The sequence below is a fragment of the Vulpes lagopus genome, chromosome 5, assembly GCF_018345385.1.
Source record: "Vulpes lagopus strain Blue_001 chromosome 5, ASM1834538v1, whole genome shotgun sequence".
Taxonomy (NCBI): Eukaryota; Metazoa; Chordata; class Mammalia; order Carnivora; family Canidae; genus Vulpes; species Vulpes lagopus.
Window position 1 is genome coordinate 62,642,997 of NC_054828.1, and position 18,348 is coordinate 62,661,344.

An 18,348-nucleotide genomic window follows, 5' to 3' on the forward strand; every position below is an offset into this window, starting at 1 on the left:
TAAGGAAGTTAAAATGCAATGCATGCTGAAGTGAAACAATTAATTTTTTTTTTTTTTAGAGCCGAGGGTGGGAATTAAACATTCTGATTACCCTCTCACTGAAATCAACAAATATCCTGGATTTAAAAATATCTTTGTAATTACATTAATAAGCTACCATGACAGTAAGGAATATTAAAGACAAAAAAACTCAATGAAAGTGGGAACCCGGTGAGGTAAGGAGAATACTAGAAAATGTGAGTCAGTTTTCCGTGAGGGCATTTTCCTTGCCTGGTTAACTTAAGCTTTTATTCTGGACAAAAAAATACTAAGGGTCTGCTCAGTGTAGAGAGAATGTAAGCCCCCCCATAAAGGATCACACTCTCAGTGTCACAGTGAGCTTCTAGTTCTAGAAATCTTCCTCCCTCCTAGCCCTCTATACTTCTCCATACATCATCCCTGCTCCCTTCTAGATTTAAAAATAGAACCTATCTCAAACCTTGGAACAAATCATCTCCAAGAATCCCAACCACATTCCAGTCCTCAGGTAGGTTTTGCAGTTTAAAATCACACTGCCTGGGTGGCCTGGAAGACCGCAAGCTAAAAATTCAGTATGGTCCCAAGTTGGTTGGTTGTGCCCCAGGCAGAAGTAGATGAAAAGCCTTTCTGGAGGAACTTACCTTCAACTGAGTCTACAGGAATTCCACACGGTTCTAAGGAATACATAAATAGTTTATAAAACATGCTGGAAGATAAGACTTAATGATCAAGAACCCATCCTCCAAAAAAAAAAAAAATCCAGGAAGACTGTAGATATTAGAATGATTAGAATCACACTTCAAAAAAATGGAAAAGATCAGTCTGAGTTAAAAGCAAAAGACTGGGGCAGCCTGGGTGGTCCAGCGGTTTAGCGCCTGCCTTCGGCCCGGGGTGTGATCCTGGAGACCCGGGATAGAGTCCTGCATCAGGCTCTGCCTCTGTCTCTGCCTCTACCTCTGTCTCTGCCTCTCTCTCTCTGTGTGTCTGTCATGAATAAATAAATAAAATCTTAAAAAAAAAGCGCAAAAGACTGTAAAAAATGATTAAGCAGCTGAAATTGTCGAAAAAAATTATAAATATAAAACTCACTGGATGGGTTTAAAGCAGATTAGTCATAGCTAAAGAGAGAATAAAAGGATCAAGTATACAGCTGAAGAGGTATTAAGAAAAAATTGGCAGCTTTATATGTTCATATATTAAAAAAGTGTTGGGGCGCCTGGCACAGTTGGTTGGGAGTCCAACTCTTGCTTTCGGCTCAAGTGTGATCTCAGGGTCGTGAGATTGAGACTCGCGTGGCATTCTGTGCTCAGTGCGGAGTCTGCTTAAGACTCCCTCTGCCCTACCCCCAGGTTGCTCACTCTCTCAAATAAATCAATCTTAAAAAAAAAAGTGTCAAACGGCCATCACTGAAGTGCCACTGGCTAAAATGAAGTTTAATCCTTTTGTGAGTTCTGACTGGGGCAAGAACCATAAAAGGCATTTCAATGCACCCTCTCAGATTCACAGGAAGATTATGTCATCCCCTGTTTCCAAAGAGCTGAAACTAAAGCGCAACGTTTGATCCATGCACATCCAAAAGGATGATGACATACAAGTTGTATGAGGATACTACAAAGGTCAGCAAATTGGCAAAGTAGTCCAGGTTACAAGAAGAAATATATCGTCTTCATTGAATGAGTACAAGCAAGAGAGGGAAATGGCACAACTCTTCACGTGGGCATTGACCCTGGCAAAATGGTTGTCACAAGACAAAAATTGGACAAAGGCTGCAAAAAGATCCTTGAACATAAAGTCAAATCTTGCCGAGTAGGAAAAGAAAGGAGCAAACAGAAGGAAGTGACAACTCAGAAGATGCAGGAATAAAGTAATCTTACATATGACTTCAAACAAAAACTGTTAAAAAGAAAAAAAAAGTGATGAAAACTAATGTTAAAGATTAAACTTGTTAGAGAAAGAAAAAAGATCTCTAGAGAGAAAAGTATAAAAGTTTGTTGAGAGACATTAAATTACAAAAAATATATCTGTGGACTGGAGGACTAAATATTATAAAAACGTCAATTCTCTCCATGTTAATATATGTCAATTAGTGCAACTGCAATCACAACCCCAACAGGTTTTTAGTTTTTTGTTTTAAGAACTTGAAAAACAGTCTAAAATTCATGTGAAGTTGCAAAAGATCAAGACTTCTTAAGGAGAGCAAAGTCAGGGATCTTGATCTACCAAATATTAAGATTTATTAAAAGGTATCAAAATTAAGACAGGAGGGATAGACAAGTAGACCAGTGGAAAAGCAGAGAGCCCAAAAAGAGACTTGTGCAGAGAGGACAAGTCGTTTATGCAGAGCTTTGGAGAAAGGACAGTTAATGCCGGGACAACTGTGCATCCATATGGAGAAAAAGGAATGGATTCCCAACCTCACGCCATACCTCCAAAGAATTTCCTGGTACAATAAAGACCTACGTGTGAAACAGAAAACCCAAACGCATTTAAAAGAGAATATGGGGGAATTATCTTCATACCTTCATTCAGCACAGAAGGATTTCTTAAAGGAGACACAAAGTGAGACAACCATGAGGGAAAAGATTGAGTAACTTCAACTCCTTTAAACGCTCCTTGTTCAGCAAAAGACATATTAAACACACGAAAGACAAATTACAGGGCACAAGATATTTGCAAAACATACATACAATAAAAGACCTGCTCTAGACCCACCAAGAACTCTTATAAATACAAAAAAAGAAAAAAAAAAGCCAAATCAAATTAAACCAAGCAAAAAAAAGCCCAGATATGTGAATAGTGGATAAATGGGCCCTAACAGAAATTTCACACACACACACACACACACACACACACACACACACACACACACAAAGAAGAAATCAAAGCACATAAAAGTTAGTGTATCCATATGAAATATATATATATATATTTTGGAACCATATTTTTTATTTTCTGTATTCTGACATCTGGGGCCTTGCTGCTGCCAGAGGGACTGGCCCTCCCATGGTTTCCCAAATCCTACTGAGAATGTAAACAACTCTGTCTGTTGTGTGTTTCAAATACAAACCAACCAATTTAGAGCCTACACTGCAACCATCTCCTCTGGGTCACTAGCACCTGCTCTAATCACCTGGGCCAGGTAGCAGACAACCAGAGGCAGCCCCTCTATCCCAGAGCCTGCTGAAATTATTCAAACTAGCCAATCTGAAACCTGCTTACCCTGCCTTGCCTGTTCCTTCCAGCAGAAACCACAGCAAAGACTCCTGCCCCATTGCTCCTTCCACCTCTGCCTCCTGACCCACCTTGGTGCTTTCTGTTTGGCTACCTCTCGCGTGATGTACCCTTTTCTCTCTTGGGTACTGTAAGTAACAAAGTATTTTTTTACTGGCAATCATCTCCTGATCTGTTGTCCTTACTACACACCAAATTTTCTATTAATACTCTATATTGTAAAATAACATCATCAGTAACCAGAAGAATGCAAATTGAAATCACAAGATACCATGATGCATGGTAATATTGGCAAAGATGACAGTATTTTATAAAATTAAGTGTCGATGAATACGTCCGACTGGATGGCTGATACACTGCTGGTGGGGCTGGGTATCATCACAACTATTTTCAAAAATAGTTTGGCTCTATCTAGTGAAGTTGAAAACAGGCTTACTCCTTGGTGCGTATATCCTGGAGAAACTCCTGTACACTCGCAGTACTGCAGAAGCATACATGTTGAAAATATTCATTACAACACTGTTTTTAATGGCAAAAAATAGAAAATACCTCACATATTCATCAATAATAAAATAAGTACACCCAGGAAAAAAATAAAATAAATACAATGGAATATTATACAGTGGTAAAGTAAGTGATTATAATTGCACGCAAAAATGTGGGTGAATCTCGGGAACATAATATTGAGTAGAAAAAAAATCATGAGAAGTATATATAGTATGATTCCATTTACAGAAAGTTCAAGAAAATAAAAAATGAAACAATAAACCATTTAAAAACACAAACATATCATCACCGTTACCCCTCAGGGAGTAGGGAAGGCAATGGTAACAGGGAAGGCAAAGGTAGCGATGTTCTTTTTCTTCAACGTGGTAGTGGTTTGTGGTGTTCACCGTAATAGTATTCTTCATACTTTACCCATATTTTCTAAATATTCTTTTGTATCCTACTGTATCCTTAATATAAGTAATTCTAAAAAATGGATATTAAGGTTAGTTTTATAATGATATGGGTACAAGGGCATACCATCTTCGCTGGTGTGGGGCTCTGTACCAGCGTCCTGATCCACTTCCTCCAATGTACCGTGCTCACTGTACGGGCTGTCACTGCAAAATGGAAAGAGAAATTCTTATAAAGTCAAAGGAAGAACTTAAAAAATGAACAACTGCTATTGCAAGTGAAAAGTAAGACTTCGGAATGGCAAAAAGTGGCTGGAAAGCCTTTCCATGAAATGCTGGAGGCTCCGAGGATTATCTGGTCCTGTGGGAATGCAGGTCCCTTCATCTTTGACACAGATAATTCGTACCCACAGGAATTAAAATTGGTTGAATTCTAGGGGAATACGACTATTGCCCTATGGATACACCAGCTTCTGCAAATTCATTTAACACACCTTACTGCATATAAATTGATGGCTCTTGGATTTCTGCTTTGAATTGGCTGCAGCATCTTTCTCTTTTCTTGACACATGTTCATTGTAGATTTGAGAGTCATGATTTTATTCTTTCTAAAAACTTACCTTTTAATACAATCACACTCCTCAAACGTATGCCAGTAAATGGCGTGCATCTGTCACAAATACAAACCTGACATTGCTGTAAAGCCCATTTATATTGCTGGTGTTGGGGAGAAGGGTAACTACTTTATCACGGACTTTCTGTTTAAAATGAACGATGCCAAAAAAATAAAAAATAAAATAAATAAAATAAAATAAAATGAACGATGCCCATAGAAGATGCTATGCATGGGTGAAGGACGTAATCAAGCACATGTTATGGACTCCAAGACTCTCTATTATGGGGTCTGTCTGTAAAAAAGTAGTGACCACAAAAGTCTTAGGATCCAGTGTATCAGATAATATTGACCAGACCTCCACATGTCGCTCTTTGATAAAAGGAACAAGACAACAGAACTTACTGATACAGCCCTGAATATTGGCCTTGCAATCAATACAACGATGAAAATAAGATTATGCATCTCAGCAGCGCTGAGTTTTATTCACTTCTCTTCCAAAGCCAAGCTCACTCAGTACCTTGCACACACTAAGTGCTCGAGTAGATACTTCTGAATTCAGGTGTCAAATTTCTGGATGCACCATAGAACTGGGATCTATCATGCTTTGTTGTTTACATTTAGAAAGGAGTGCTTCTGGAAATAGTCAACCTTCAGTTTGTAGTAGGGGCTCCAGGAAGCAAAGCTACTTTTATTGCATGTGACTTCTTAGAAGCAGGAATTCATAGATCACATAGTGAGCACAAACATGTTAGGGTTCCCTGCCTTTGGGATTATTCAACTGACTGCACCACCCCCATCTTCATACTTCATCGGGGACTACACGGCCATATTAAACACTTTTTAATCCAATGGCATAATTAATAATAAATTAGATAAAATAAAAAACATATTTTAAGGATTTATTTATTCATGAGAGACAGAGAGAGAGGCAGAGACACAGGCAGAGGGAGAAGCAGGATCCTCACAGGGAGCTTGATGTGGGACTTGATCCCAGGACTTCAGGATCACACCATGAGCCAAAAGTAGGTGTTCAACCGCTGAACCACCCAGGTGTCCCAAATTAAAATATATTTGCTTAAGATGACCAGCACTACTATCATTGGTTAGGATAATACTAATTAGTAAGAATGGATATTATTAAGAATGAAAACATATTTGGTTAACAGGGCTCCTTTATAATGATAAGTCTGGAGTATTTTTATTTTTTAGAAAAGATTTTATTTATTTATTTTAGAGAGAGAGACAGAGATAGCAACTGAGAGAGCACAAGCGGGGAGGAGAGGGAGAAGCAGGCTCCCCACAGAGCAGGGAGCCCGATACAGGACTCGATCCCAGTACCCCAGGATCATGACCTGAGCTGAAGGCAGATGCTTAAGTGACTGAGCCCCTCGGGTGCCCCTGAAATTCTTTATATAGAGCCCAAACTATTTCGGAATGAAAAATGAAATCTGTCAGTTCAATCAGTTATCTTTGCCTGATATAACAGTAAAATTAATGCAGCTCCATATAATACATTTTGAAACCATTATTCTCTACAGATGATACAGTAGGGCGGATCCATTTAAAAAGGTATCATTCTCGGGGAAAAGGGAGGGATGAATAGGAATTTCCACAGTAAGAGGCCAGTGCTGTCATGCGTCTTAGTATTCTAATTTATCTCAAGTGTTCCTGCTTCTTCTTTTTTAAAATTGGAATCTTTGGCAACTTACAGTCAATTCTTTTTCTTAATTAAATCGATATCTGTTCTTTCATAATTTTCCCAGGGGTGTGAAAAACTAAAATTCCTGGACTTACCAATAGTCGTCTCCAGCCATACATTTCTCATAAATAGGGCCATCCAGCTCTTTAGCATCTGGGAAAATAGTTTCATGGTGGATGATGATGGTTTTGACAATTTCATTCACATGAGCCTGGCAAGACACTTGATCCTGTATTTCTGGGACGGGCATCAACGTGGGACCAAAACAAATGGCCAGGTTATAAGGGTCCATCATGTTCTCATCACTGTACTGTGAAAGGCTATGAAGGAAAAGAAAAGGGTTACAAAAGAACAGGAGAGAAAAAAAGAAAATTGATGTTTTAGATAAGAAACTTTATATTCTGAAAATAGGGATCCAAAGCATTTTGTTTGGTTTTTATTTTTATCATCAGAATAAAATAATGTTCCATCTCTTTTAAGTTGCCTCAGCAAATTACAAAGAAAATAAAGCAACTTCTAACTTTTCAGCTAGGAAGAACTAAAGGGGGAATATAAATCCTCCTTGCTTAATTAAGTGTAATTTTTCAAAGCCAGAACAGAGCTTAAGATAATTTTGATTACAACGGAGACCAGGATCAAGTAAATGAGGTTCGTTCACAAACACTATGGTGAGGCTCTAAATGCCATTCCAGTAGATGCGGGAAGGGCAGTAGTGAGCTCCATAAAGCCTTGTGGATATCTTTAAAATGTCCTCCCACCTACTCAAAAACATCTCAGATTTCAGTTCTGCCTTATAAATCTTGAGGAAAGCCTAGAGGAAAACAAAGCACCTTTTCTTTGTGACCCCTGAAAGCAAGCAAACAACTTTGGGCTTTATAATCTGCTTCTGGGGAAGACTACCAGAACTACCCAACAGTCAATGTCACAACGACAAAACTCCCATTCCTCATAGAGCTGGCAGGCTACAGACTTGGGGGGAAATTTCTGGTTGTCTAGTCCTAATTTGTAAATTCAGGACAGCAGATATTTGTGAGATATTTTCCACAAGTGACTCAAAATAAGGCAGCTCTTTATTGCTCTGCCTGGAACATGTGTAAAAGGTGCTGTTCTAGGGAGAAGCCAGAGACATGATCTTTCCAAGAATCAAATGTCAATTGTGGAAGGAAATGTGAAATCCAGGTGAACAGATGACAAATGGAAGAAGAAAAAAAAAAAAAGACTCAGTGACATCTGTGGGATGGTGACAGACACAAAGAAAAGGAAATACCACATGACCTGATCCTTTACCCATTTTGGGAAATAAGATAGCCTAGAAAGCAGAAAACACAAAAGGGTAATTTCCTCAGCTAACATATGTCTTTTCCTTCTGCCATTTCTCAAGCATTACGCTCTTTAAAGAAGTTCACAGTAAAGGCAACGATCATGTTATGGATCATCTGGAAAATGGATGCACGGAGGAGAAGTGAGACTCAGAATAAGAACGGCCTAATTTTCAAAAGACACATGTGAGCTCAGTGGGGAGAGTCACAGTTAATCTTTCTGGATCTTAAATTTAGTGCTGGCTTGAAGAGCAAAATCTTGTTATAAAAATGTTATATAACCATGTTTCAATTTTACAATTAAGGGACAAGAGGCTTTCTCTCTTCTTCTAATTCCTGTCCCAAGCATCCCACCCTAGAGGTTGGGGCTGGTTTCTGCACGAAGGCAGGTGCAGCGAGCCCCAGGGGGCATCTCTGGGCAGAAATGCTGGAAGCAATGCCAGCCAGCTGACTGGTGGCATGTCGTTTGTTCTTCTGTTGAGATACGTGGCAAATTAGATTCAGGTTGCGAGAATTTTCTTGATGCCCAGTCTGCCTTCCTAGGCTATTGCGGTTTATTGGTTCGAAGTGGGTTTTGCTCAGGTGTGCCAGGAAAATTTGGTGAGGACAGCATGTAGAGGGCCAGGGGGAACTCGAGGCGCTCCACACTGGGGAAGGGGGGCACGTGCAAGGAAAGGTGAAGATGGCAACTCTCTGGATTTTTTTTTTCATTTGAGGATTTAATCCTAATGAGGGAATAAGATCAAAACAACAACAACAATAACAAAACTCAACCCAAGTCACTAACTAAGGAGGGATCATGAGCACCTGTGCTCCAAGAACTTCATCTTTAGCGAGGCAGGTCAAATGCCAAACAAACAGAGAAATTCAGATTCCAGGCTACTTTTCCCTATTTCCAGCCCTATTATGGCAAGAGGGGTGTGCACATGAGCCGAGTGCCTTGCCTGGGATTTGCCATGAACTCTGCAGCTCAGGCCCCCAGCCCACAGTCCCAATGGCTCTGGTTCATGGGGCTCTCTCGAATTTCTGTCTTATGGGTCTTCCAGAATTTGGAAATGATGGCAGCTTGGTCAGAAGTGATCCCACCTTGCTTTTTGGTTTCTGAGCCGTCAAGAACCCCTCTGGCTGGCTGAAATCCATGTCTGCTGATGCAACAGATACAACAGACATAAGGATCCCCCTCATGTTCGCCAGCAAGGAGCAGAGCTCCTCAGGGGATACCTCTGGATAGAGCTGGCCCCACAGCAGCTCCTCTGTGATGTGCGGCTGCCCGAGCTCAGGCCACTGCTCAGGAGCTCGCTGGAGCTTCGGAGCCCTCCAGCTCGCCCGCCCAGGTCAGCAAGCCTGCAGGTTTTTAAAACCCCTTGGGCAATGAGGCTCCGTCTCTCTTGATCCTGTTTCTAGTTCCTGCTGTCATTTGTGCATATTTTAGCTCCCTGCAAGCATCTCCCCATTGGATGATACCTGGTTTCTGGGGTCAGCCTCGGTGGGTATGATTTCAGTAAAAGTCAGCAGGACTGTAGTAAGTCCCCAAGGCTTGTGAGAACTCTAAACCTCCAAAAAGAAAAAAAATAGAGACGAGAAAAATACCCTAATTTGGGGGAGAACCCAAACCATGTCAGAAGGAAAAGGCACTGCCCCGAGCTTACTCTTCCTAGATTCTTTTATTTCCAAGGACTTAGCTAGATCCTTGAATTAGCAAGGGGACCCTTAGCTAGGACTTGGGGAAGGTGTTCGTATAGTGGGGCCCATTTTTATTACAAGGAAGTCAAACAAATGAAAAGTCAAGGTGCTTAAATTAAAAGTTTCCTTGAAAATAATGCAGTGATTTTTTTTTAAGGTTTCTGTTACATTGATGCTGAGCCTTTTATAAATATCTTCTTCTCGACAACGTCTTATTATATTGAATTTGCAGAAGTTCTTTTTTGGATCCGCATATAATTCGCATCTATAGTTCCCCTCCTTCCTTGACTTCCACATGAAGAATCACAGAAATTTTCTGCAGTGAGCAGGCGGTTTACATCATTTTGACAAAAATGTTCATGACATTAGCTTTGGGTGGAAGTTGGAAAAACACATATTTCACTGTCAAATGTTCTTTTTGGTGATATTTGTATATTTTTGCATGTATGGCCACAGTTTCTGCATCTTTCAGCTATCACACAAGGACCTTGATCTGCTGGAAGAAAAACACAGCTCCAGTCTATATTCAATCATCTTCTCCTTGACTCTGCTGACAAATGGGACCCAATGCCATTTTGTAGAATCCAAGAACAAAGATAGAATTCAGAGCAGTGCAAATGGAAGTGCGGGACAGGCATTTGGGCAGAGTATTAGAGTATTAGGGGTACTTACTGATTAAGGAAGGCAAAGAGGTACCTCATCACTATCAGGACGGACCTGGGCAAGGTCAGGAGGAGTTTGCGGATGTGAAGCGCCCTCTCATAGAGATTATCTATTCCTGTGGACAGAAGAGAACACGGTCAGGACTGTTTCACTTGCCACATTTAAAGCAGAACACTGGGTGTTGGTTATGATCTCAGCTCGGGTCTTGATCTCAGGGGTCGTGAGTTCAGGCTTCGCCTTGGGCTCCATGCTGGGCATGGAGCCTAGAGAACACCGAGGACCAAATTTCATATCTGACCATAAGCAAGCCCTTGCCCCTGGTGAGATGCAGTTGTAACCAAAAACAGTGAATAAAAAACCCCAAAACCAAAACAAAGCAGTGAAAAAGTGATCAGCTTGGCTATAATACCACTTCTGAGAGCATCTCCTCTGACCCATCACTTTTCTCTGACTGCCATGGTTTTGAGCAACTTAGCGTCTTCTAGGTTTAGAAATCATTTTTTCACTTGCTGCTCTTCCTGGATTTTGCATCTGACATGGTTTCAACTCGTTTCAAAAGCTGCATGTCACCCAAAGTAGTTTTGGGGCACATCTCCCCTATGATTCATTGATTCCTCCTCTATTTATTTGTGTGTTCCTATGATTCAGGCCATGTACCAGGTTTCGAATCTCTCCATCCTCAAAACTATCATAGTGTTTTATTGATATGACTTTTTACTTTGTATTATGTTATTTCATCAAATTTTAAACACACATTTTAGGAGAGCCCACTAGGTTTCAGGTACTGAGGTAGGCATTAGAAATATGTTTGCGACTTGGTTCCTGTTCTCACAGAACTCATACCCTGGTGTTTACAGTTATTTACTTCCTTCTCCTGTCTTCCCTGTCGGAGAGTGAGCTCCCTGAAGACAGGGGTACCTGGGACTTCCCAGTATTATTTTATATCTCTTTCCTAGCAATACAAATTGTCCAAAGCTTCTAAACACAAAAGTGCCTGTGAACAGCAGCCAAAAAAAGTACTAATACTCCATTATTTGCACAGTGGTCTGTATTTTACAATACATTTTCCTATTTGCTGTCCAATTTAACGCAGATAACAATACTGTGGGGTAGGCAGGGCATGCAATGTCATCGCCATTTAATGGATTAGGAAGATGAGAATGGAGTAAGCGGCTTACCCCCTGTTACTTGGCTGGATGGGTAGAGCTAGGACTAAGATCTATTCTCTGTTTAAGCTGGTTGTCTTTCTTGGATTTCAAAGTACTTTATCAAGTAAAATACATTTTTTTAAAAAATATTTTATTTTTAAGCAATCTCTATGCCCATGGTGGAGCTTGAACCCACAAACCCAAGATCAAAACCTGCATGCTCCAACTGAGCCAGCCAGGCACCCCCTTTATAAAGCACAACTTTGAAGATGTCCAGTAAGGATACGTTTGGGAAAAATATTTCTTTTTCAATTTATTTATTATTTTTCTTTAATTAAGTAGGTTCCATGCCTAACACGGGGCTAGAACTCATGACCTCAAGATCAAGTGTTGCATGCTCTACTGAGTAAGCCAGTCAGGCACTCCTGGGAAAAAAATTTCAAAGAATATTTCAGAAACATTTCTGAAGCTTAATCTAATTTCATATTACTACATTTGCTCTTAATTGCTCTTGAGATATTCAAATATCCTACTTGAAAATCTCAGGTTGCCTTCTTTTTTTCCCCCCCAGGACTTCATTTCTGACACAATAGCCAACTGATTCTCTTTCTACTTCTCAGTTTTTTGACCCTTTCCGACCTATAAATGTAGTCAGCCTTCAAGGATCTCTGCTTGTTCTCTTCAATGGCAAGCACATCTGGTCTCACGCTTAGGACCATCCCTTCTAGGAAGGTGGTATTTTCGCTTCATTTTTCATTTTTGCATAGAACAGAAGTTCTGTTGCTTCTACCCCTGGATATCTCACTGCTAATTTTGTAATCGAAGTCTATTATTTTTAACTTGGACCACAATAATACTTTCCTAATTCAGTTTCCCATTCCAATTCCTCTTAAACCAGTGGTTCTCAGCCTTGACTTGAAATGACTTATGACTCATTCTTAAAAGTAAATATTGAGATTTACTAGCATCTATTCTCTGGTCCTTAAAAAACTATGTGCATTAATGACTTTCTATTCATGCCTCACACCAAACAGTCGCAAGGTTTAATATATTTATGCAAATTATAAATTGCAGTGACAAACTGTCCCATTAATGGTCTCCTGACTGGCAATAACTTCTACTCTTTTCTAGCCACAAATAGATCCATATAAGGGTTATGATTAAAAACAAAACAACAACAAAACTTCTGTCATTGTTTACTGAGGACGTGGGCTGTTTCAGAAGTGAAGTCTACTGATTCTCCAGGCTAATCCTCAGTATAAGGTTAAGGTCAACTGTCAGGGAGAAGGCTTTAGCAACTTCAGCCTAATTTGGGGTCTTAGAGAAAAAAAGGGAAATAATATGAAAGGAACTACTCTTCATATGTCACTGATCTTTAATCTTTGTCAAATCCCAGAGTGGACAAGCCATTTTCAGGCTAGAAGAAGACACAGGCATTACACCCAAGAGGCTTAATTTAAGATCCTCTTGTTTCAATCTCTCAGTTCTAAAGTGAGTTCCCCCTACCCCTTAAAAGTAGTTTCAGACTTTCATTTAAACATAACTGGTGGTGGGGGGTGGTGGGGAGGCGCCTGGGTGGCTCAGTGGTTGAGCATCTGCCTTCGGCTCAGGTCGTGATCCTGGGGTCCTGGGATCGAGTCCCACATCGGATTCCCTGCAGGGCGCCTGCTTCTCCCTCTGCCTGTGTCTCTCATGAATAAATTTTTAAAAATCTTAAAAGAAAAAAACAACAAAACCCTGGGGAACAGGTATTTGTTTGTTTGTTTGTTTGGTGGTTACTTTTCTTTTAACTAATTGACTTTTAAAAAGTTTTTTATTTAAATTCCAGTTGGTTGACATACAGTGTAGTTTTAGTTCCAGGCATACAATACCGTGATTCAACACTTCCACAGAACAGGTATCGATATACCAATTTCAGAGCAGCATTATTTGTGACAGCCAAGAGGCAGAAATAACCCAAACAATCACTGATGGATGAGTGGATAAACAAATGATATATATATATATATATATATATATATATATATATATCCAAGGAACCTTATTCAGCCTTAAAAAAGAAATGAAATTCTCATACAACCTGGATGAATCTTGAAGACAACCTAAGTAAAATAAGCAAGCCACAAGAAGACAAATACTGTTTGATTCCAATTACACAAGGTATCTAGAGTAGTCAAGGTCACAGAGGCAGAAAGCAGCACAGTGCAACGTTGTCAGGGGTTAGGGGGAGTTGCTTTCTGGGCGCAGAGCTTCAGTTTGGGAGGATGAAAAAGTTGTAGAGATGGGCAGTGGTGGTGATTACACAACAGTGTGAATGTATTTAATGCCACTGAACTGTACACTTAAAAATGGATAGGATGATAAGCTTTATGTTCTATAAATTTTACCACAATTTAAAAAGAATTGGGGGAGGAAGGCATCATGAGACGCAAATGAAAGATTTCAGGAGAGAAAGGCAACAAGAATGTACAAAAAAATGATACCAAAAGGACTAGATGAAATTATGGGAGGCTGGTATACATTCTCTGCAACCACCATAAACATAAATCAAAGCAAAACAGAACTGCTGGCTTTCCTGAACTAGTAGCAAATCCATCTGTCCCGAAGGCCTCAGAGCATGGTGGCTGTGGGCAGGACTCAGGTATTACCTGGCTGCTTGCTCAACAGGCCTGCAGCGTACATCCTACAGGAGCCGTGCTCTGGTACTAATGACTCATTTACTCTCCAGAGTCCAGTTAGCAGGTGGAAATTTATGGTTGCTCCATACGCTCTGATTAATGTGCCTTCCCAGCTGCCTCTGAGTGTGGCAATTCATAGTCTTTCACAATTTTATGCCCCATGAAAAGATGCATCTTTTCTTCCCCGCAGAAAAGTTGTCAGTAAGGAAAAATCAGTATTTCATCTGGATTTCTTTTAAGCTGGCCCTTGTTTCCACAATCCAGGATCTCATGTAATTAGGGAAAAGTGAAATTCATCCAATCTTGGTCACATGCTCCAAGCTCCCTAGGCTTGTTCATGTTTTTTTTTCCCAGCCCTGCCAGGTTCCCAGGTCAGCATCCCAACTTCACAGCATGGGGCTCTGATGGCTCCGTGTGAACGTGTGTGAAAAATTCACTACACAAACACAAGTTACTTCAGAAAATGGCAAAAAACACAAATGGCCATTACACTCTGGAAATGCCAGTTCCTCTATTTGGCACTATTTGCAAAAGTATTTGTCAGAAAACAAATAATAAATCACCAGATGCAAATTCATCCTCAAGTATGACAGCAGGGAAGGAAATGAATGGCCACATTTAGAGATGGTTTATTTAAGGGCAGCCACACAAATATTTCTGAGCTGCAAAGCTGAACGGGCAGCGTTCAAGGTGAGTTTGCTAGTCCCAGGTCATTTTTAGGTTCACTGTTAGGTTCTAACAACATCAAGGTCTTAATCAGTTGTGTGCATCAATAGCATATGTGTGTGAATGAAAAGGGAAAGAGAAAAACCAAAAGATGTCCTAGTACATTTAGAAGAATCTTGGCTTAGCCTCAATATGAGAATTACCAGCTGCTCGTCTAAGTAGGAAATGAAATGCTTGCAAATCTTTCTAATAATCATTAATAGATTGAGTTCTGTGAATTTAGGAATTATTGTTATTTTTTAAGGTCTAACAATGACATCATGGCTATGTTTGTATAAAAAAAAAAAGAATCCTCATCTTCCAGAGATTTGTATATGCAGAGGAAGTGTTAGAATGTCAGGGAGATGATGGAAGGGATAGAAATGGGATAATTTTGTCCAAGAAATGAAAATTGTTAAAGTTAGGTGATTGTTTATACTGGGGTTCATTACAATTTTTTGTATCTTTTTTACAGATGTTTGAAATTATGTATAATAAAAGAGTCAAACAGAAGGTTGATTATGAACAAAATGGACAGTACAGTTCCACTTTGGTTGTTAAAAAAATTGTGTGTGCGTATGAATATAAAAAGAGCAGAAGGACATGCAACAAAATGTCTATACACCACTGATTCTCTTTGAGGATGGGGGATCGTATTTTGTTCTACGTGCATCTGTGTATTTTTCAAGTATTCTCCAAGACCACATGTTGGTACTGTGATAGGTAAAAGGCTCTCCTAAAAAAAAAAGTTTCCTTGTGCTCAAGTAGTCATCTAGACAGTAACACAAAATGTAAGATGAAGTGCAAATGTGTCATCTGGGCTCAGCCCTGAGGCAGCCAGGAAAGATCACGAATTGTTTGATTAGCTCATCTAGGGCAAGTCTTTTGGACTTCCACCCCAGGGAATCTCAAAGCCATGGTATATGTACATTCTAGAAGCTGCCTAGAATATGTGGGCCTAGTCTGGAGCAGTTACAAAACTATTCACAAAGTGGATGGTTTAAAAACAAACAAACAAAAACAAACAAACAAAAAACCCAACCAAACACAAACAATCTTCGGGTGAGAAACTACCAAGTTTGTCACTTCAAATTTATATTGCACTGGAGTCATCTAGGTCTTTATCCAGATAAGTTTTTTTTTTTTTTTTTTTTGAGAGAGAGTGAGCGAGAGCATGCTAATACCCATTTTCTTTTACTACATATATTTGCAAGCTTCCAGAGACTATAGTATTTTGGGACATAAATAAAATGTCCCACATTAATAACTTATCACTTAAAAAAACATCTTTCCCAAATGCTCCAAAAATAAGTAAGCAAAAAGTAGTGGTAACCAGAGACCTATGTAAACTTTTTTTTTTTTTTAAGATTTATTTTAGAGAGAGGGAGAGGAGTCCCATAGAGCCCACTGGGGAGGGGGGCTCGATATCACGACCTGAGATCATGAGCTGAGCCCAAATCAAGAGTTGGATGCTTGGCCTTTGCCAACTGAGCCCCTCAGGAGCTTCAGAGACCTACATAAACTCTTAAAAAAGATGCAAAGGGAAGATTTTTCTATACAAAGTAAATATCACATGATATTTACTTTTTTTTTTTAATTTTTTTAAATTTATTTATGATAGTCACAGAGAGAGAGAGAGAGAGGCAGAGACACAGGCAGAGGGAGAAGCAGGCTCCATGCACCGGGAGCCCGATGTGGGATTCGATCCCGGGTCTCCAGGATCGCGCCCCGGGCCAAAGGCAGGCGCCAAACCGCTGCGCCACCCAGGGATCCCGATATTTACTTAATAGGAAAAATCAATCCAATTATGACAATGCTAAGAGAAGATGACATGGATAAAAACAATCAACTCATGTGAGATCTCTCTCTTTCTCCTAGAGTTTCTAAATCTTTGTGCTTCTATTACATACTTAGACTGCATTTATTTGTAAATATCTCCACTCCCTTATTCTTTTTTAAACCTTCTGAATGCAAAAATCAAGTCTTTGAATCCCTAGAAAGTTTTGCAGATCGTAGGCAATTAACCAATGGTTCAAATGATCAAAAATCCTAACATCGATGAGAAGACATAAGGATGAATGACATATTATACCATTCTCAAAGAATTTAATGAAAATCCAGAAAAAACATGGTACATCCAGGTCACACTGGTATGAGAAAATGCTTAGAGATCAATACTCAATAATGGCTAGAAATCCCCTCCTTTTTAAGAGATTAGATGTTGGAAGAAAAGGTGTCATTATATACAGCGTCACTCATTATGTGTTCTTGAAAAACATCCTATTCTGCAAAACTATGCACTAAAATATAACAGGACTTATGGGGAAAAGTAGGGTTGGGGTAGACAGCTCAACACTATGCAACTCTGTATCTACAGCACTAACCAAAACAGGGACAATACTACTTAACTTACCAGCACAGGTAAATGTCTACTGATTAGCATCCTTAGCAGGCTTAAGCCCTGGACTCCTGCTTCTCTGAGATGCAGGTCTTGGGATAGAGACTATTTTCATAAAAATTAATCCGAGGATTATTTTTTTTAATTTTTAAAAAAGATTTTATTTACTTGAGAGAGAGAGAGACAGACAGAGACAGCGACAGAGGAGCTCAAGCAGGGAGGAGAGGGAGAAGTAGGCTCCCCACCGACCAGGGAGCCTGATGCAGGGCTTGATTCCTGGACCCCGGGATCATAACCTGAGCCGAAGGCAGATGCTTAACCAACTGAGCCCCCCAGGTGCCCCTAACCTGAGGATGATTAATCCATTGTTTTTCATCAATCTACCGTTTTATTTTTATTTATTTATATTTATTTATTTATTTATTTATTTATTTATTTATTTATTATTTATTCTCTAATCAATCTACTGTTTTAATACAGTGGGGATGTCTTTGCAACTTCTTCAGTTGCACACGTAAGACACTGCATGAAAAGAAAGATATTTCCATAGATTTTCCATTTTCTTCCCCGATGGTCCTCATATTTTGCTAAGCCTGACTCTTCCACTGTGAGACAGCTTGACTTCAGTTGTTACGAAACACTTTATGGGCTGGGAAAAATCATGCTGGAACCACCACAACGATGCTTCTGGGTTATACTAGCATCATTTCTAAATGCATGCGAGATAATTATGTCAAGAAACAGACTGGTAAGTGGCTAACCGAGGTGCTGGCATAGATGACCTCAGATCATAGTGGGGGTACTTGTAACGGTTGCCATGATGATAGCTAGCAACATTTATTGGGGTTTACCGTGTGCCAGGCACAATGCTGCACTTTATAAGAATCATCTCATTTATTCTTCACACAGACTTTATGAAATAGGTAAAACAGCAGATAACTCAGTAAGATTAAGTATCAATCTCTGCCCAAGGTTACCAAGTTACCAAGTGGTGAAGCTAGCATTTGAACCCTGATCTTTCTGACTCTATGGTTCAGATTTTAACAACCACAAGGAAATAATATTTCTTGGTCAGTGAAAGTATGAAGTCCTTCTACAATACAGACAAGGCAGTCCAAGGTGCTTTATCCTACTGGTACATGTGAGCAGAAACGCTGATAGGATGTATGTACCTAGAAAACCACTAAGCACCGTACAGTGCCTTATTATTTTTCCAGATTAAAGCTTTCTGGCTAGGATGTAAGGAAAATCTCTTGGACAAGGCCAAAGGAGAATTCCAGAAGCATGACAC

At 39.7% G+C, this 18,348-nt stretch overlaps 1 protein-coding gene and 1 pseudogene across 3 annotated transcripts in view; one reads left to right on the forward strand and one right to left on the reverse strand.

Annotated features, from left to right (window-relative positions):
- Positions 1-18,348, reverse strand: part of SRGAP1 (SLIT-ROBO Rho GTPase activating protein 1) — a 271,551-nt gene that overhangs the window by 15,190 nt on the left and 238,013 nt on the right. For 2 of the 3 annotated variants that reach the window (XM_041755347.1, XM_041755346.1), the window contains exons 16-18: positions 10,138-10,243; positions 6,559-6,783; positions 4,276-4,355 (exon numbers count right to left, since the gene is read on the reverse strand). In XM_041755347.1, coding sequence (XP_041611281.1) covers positions 4,276-4,355; positions 6,559-6,783; positions 10,138-10,243 — 411 coding nt within the window. Of the gene's footprint in view, positions 1-4,275; positions 4,356-6,558; positions 6,784-10,137; positions 10,244-18,348 lie in introns of those variants that run through there. The other variant, XR_005987824.1, reaches the window with a different exon arrangement.
- Positions 1,078-1,936, forward strand: LOC121491013 (annotated as a pseudogene).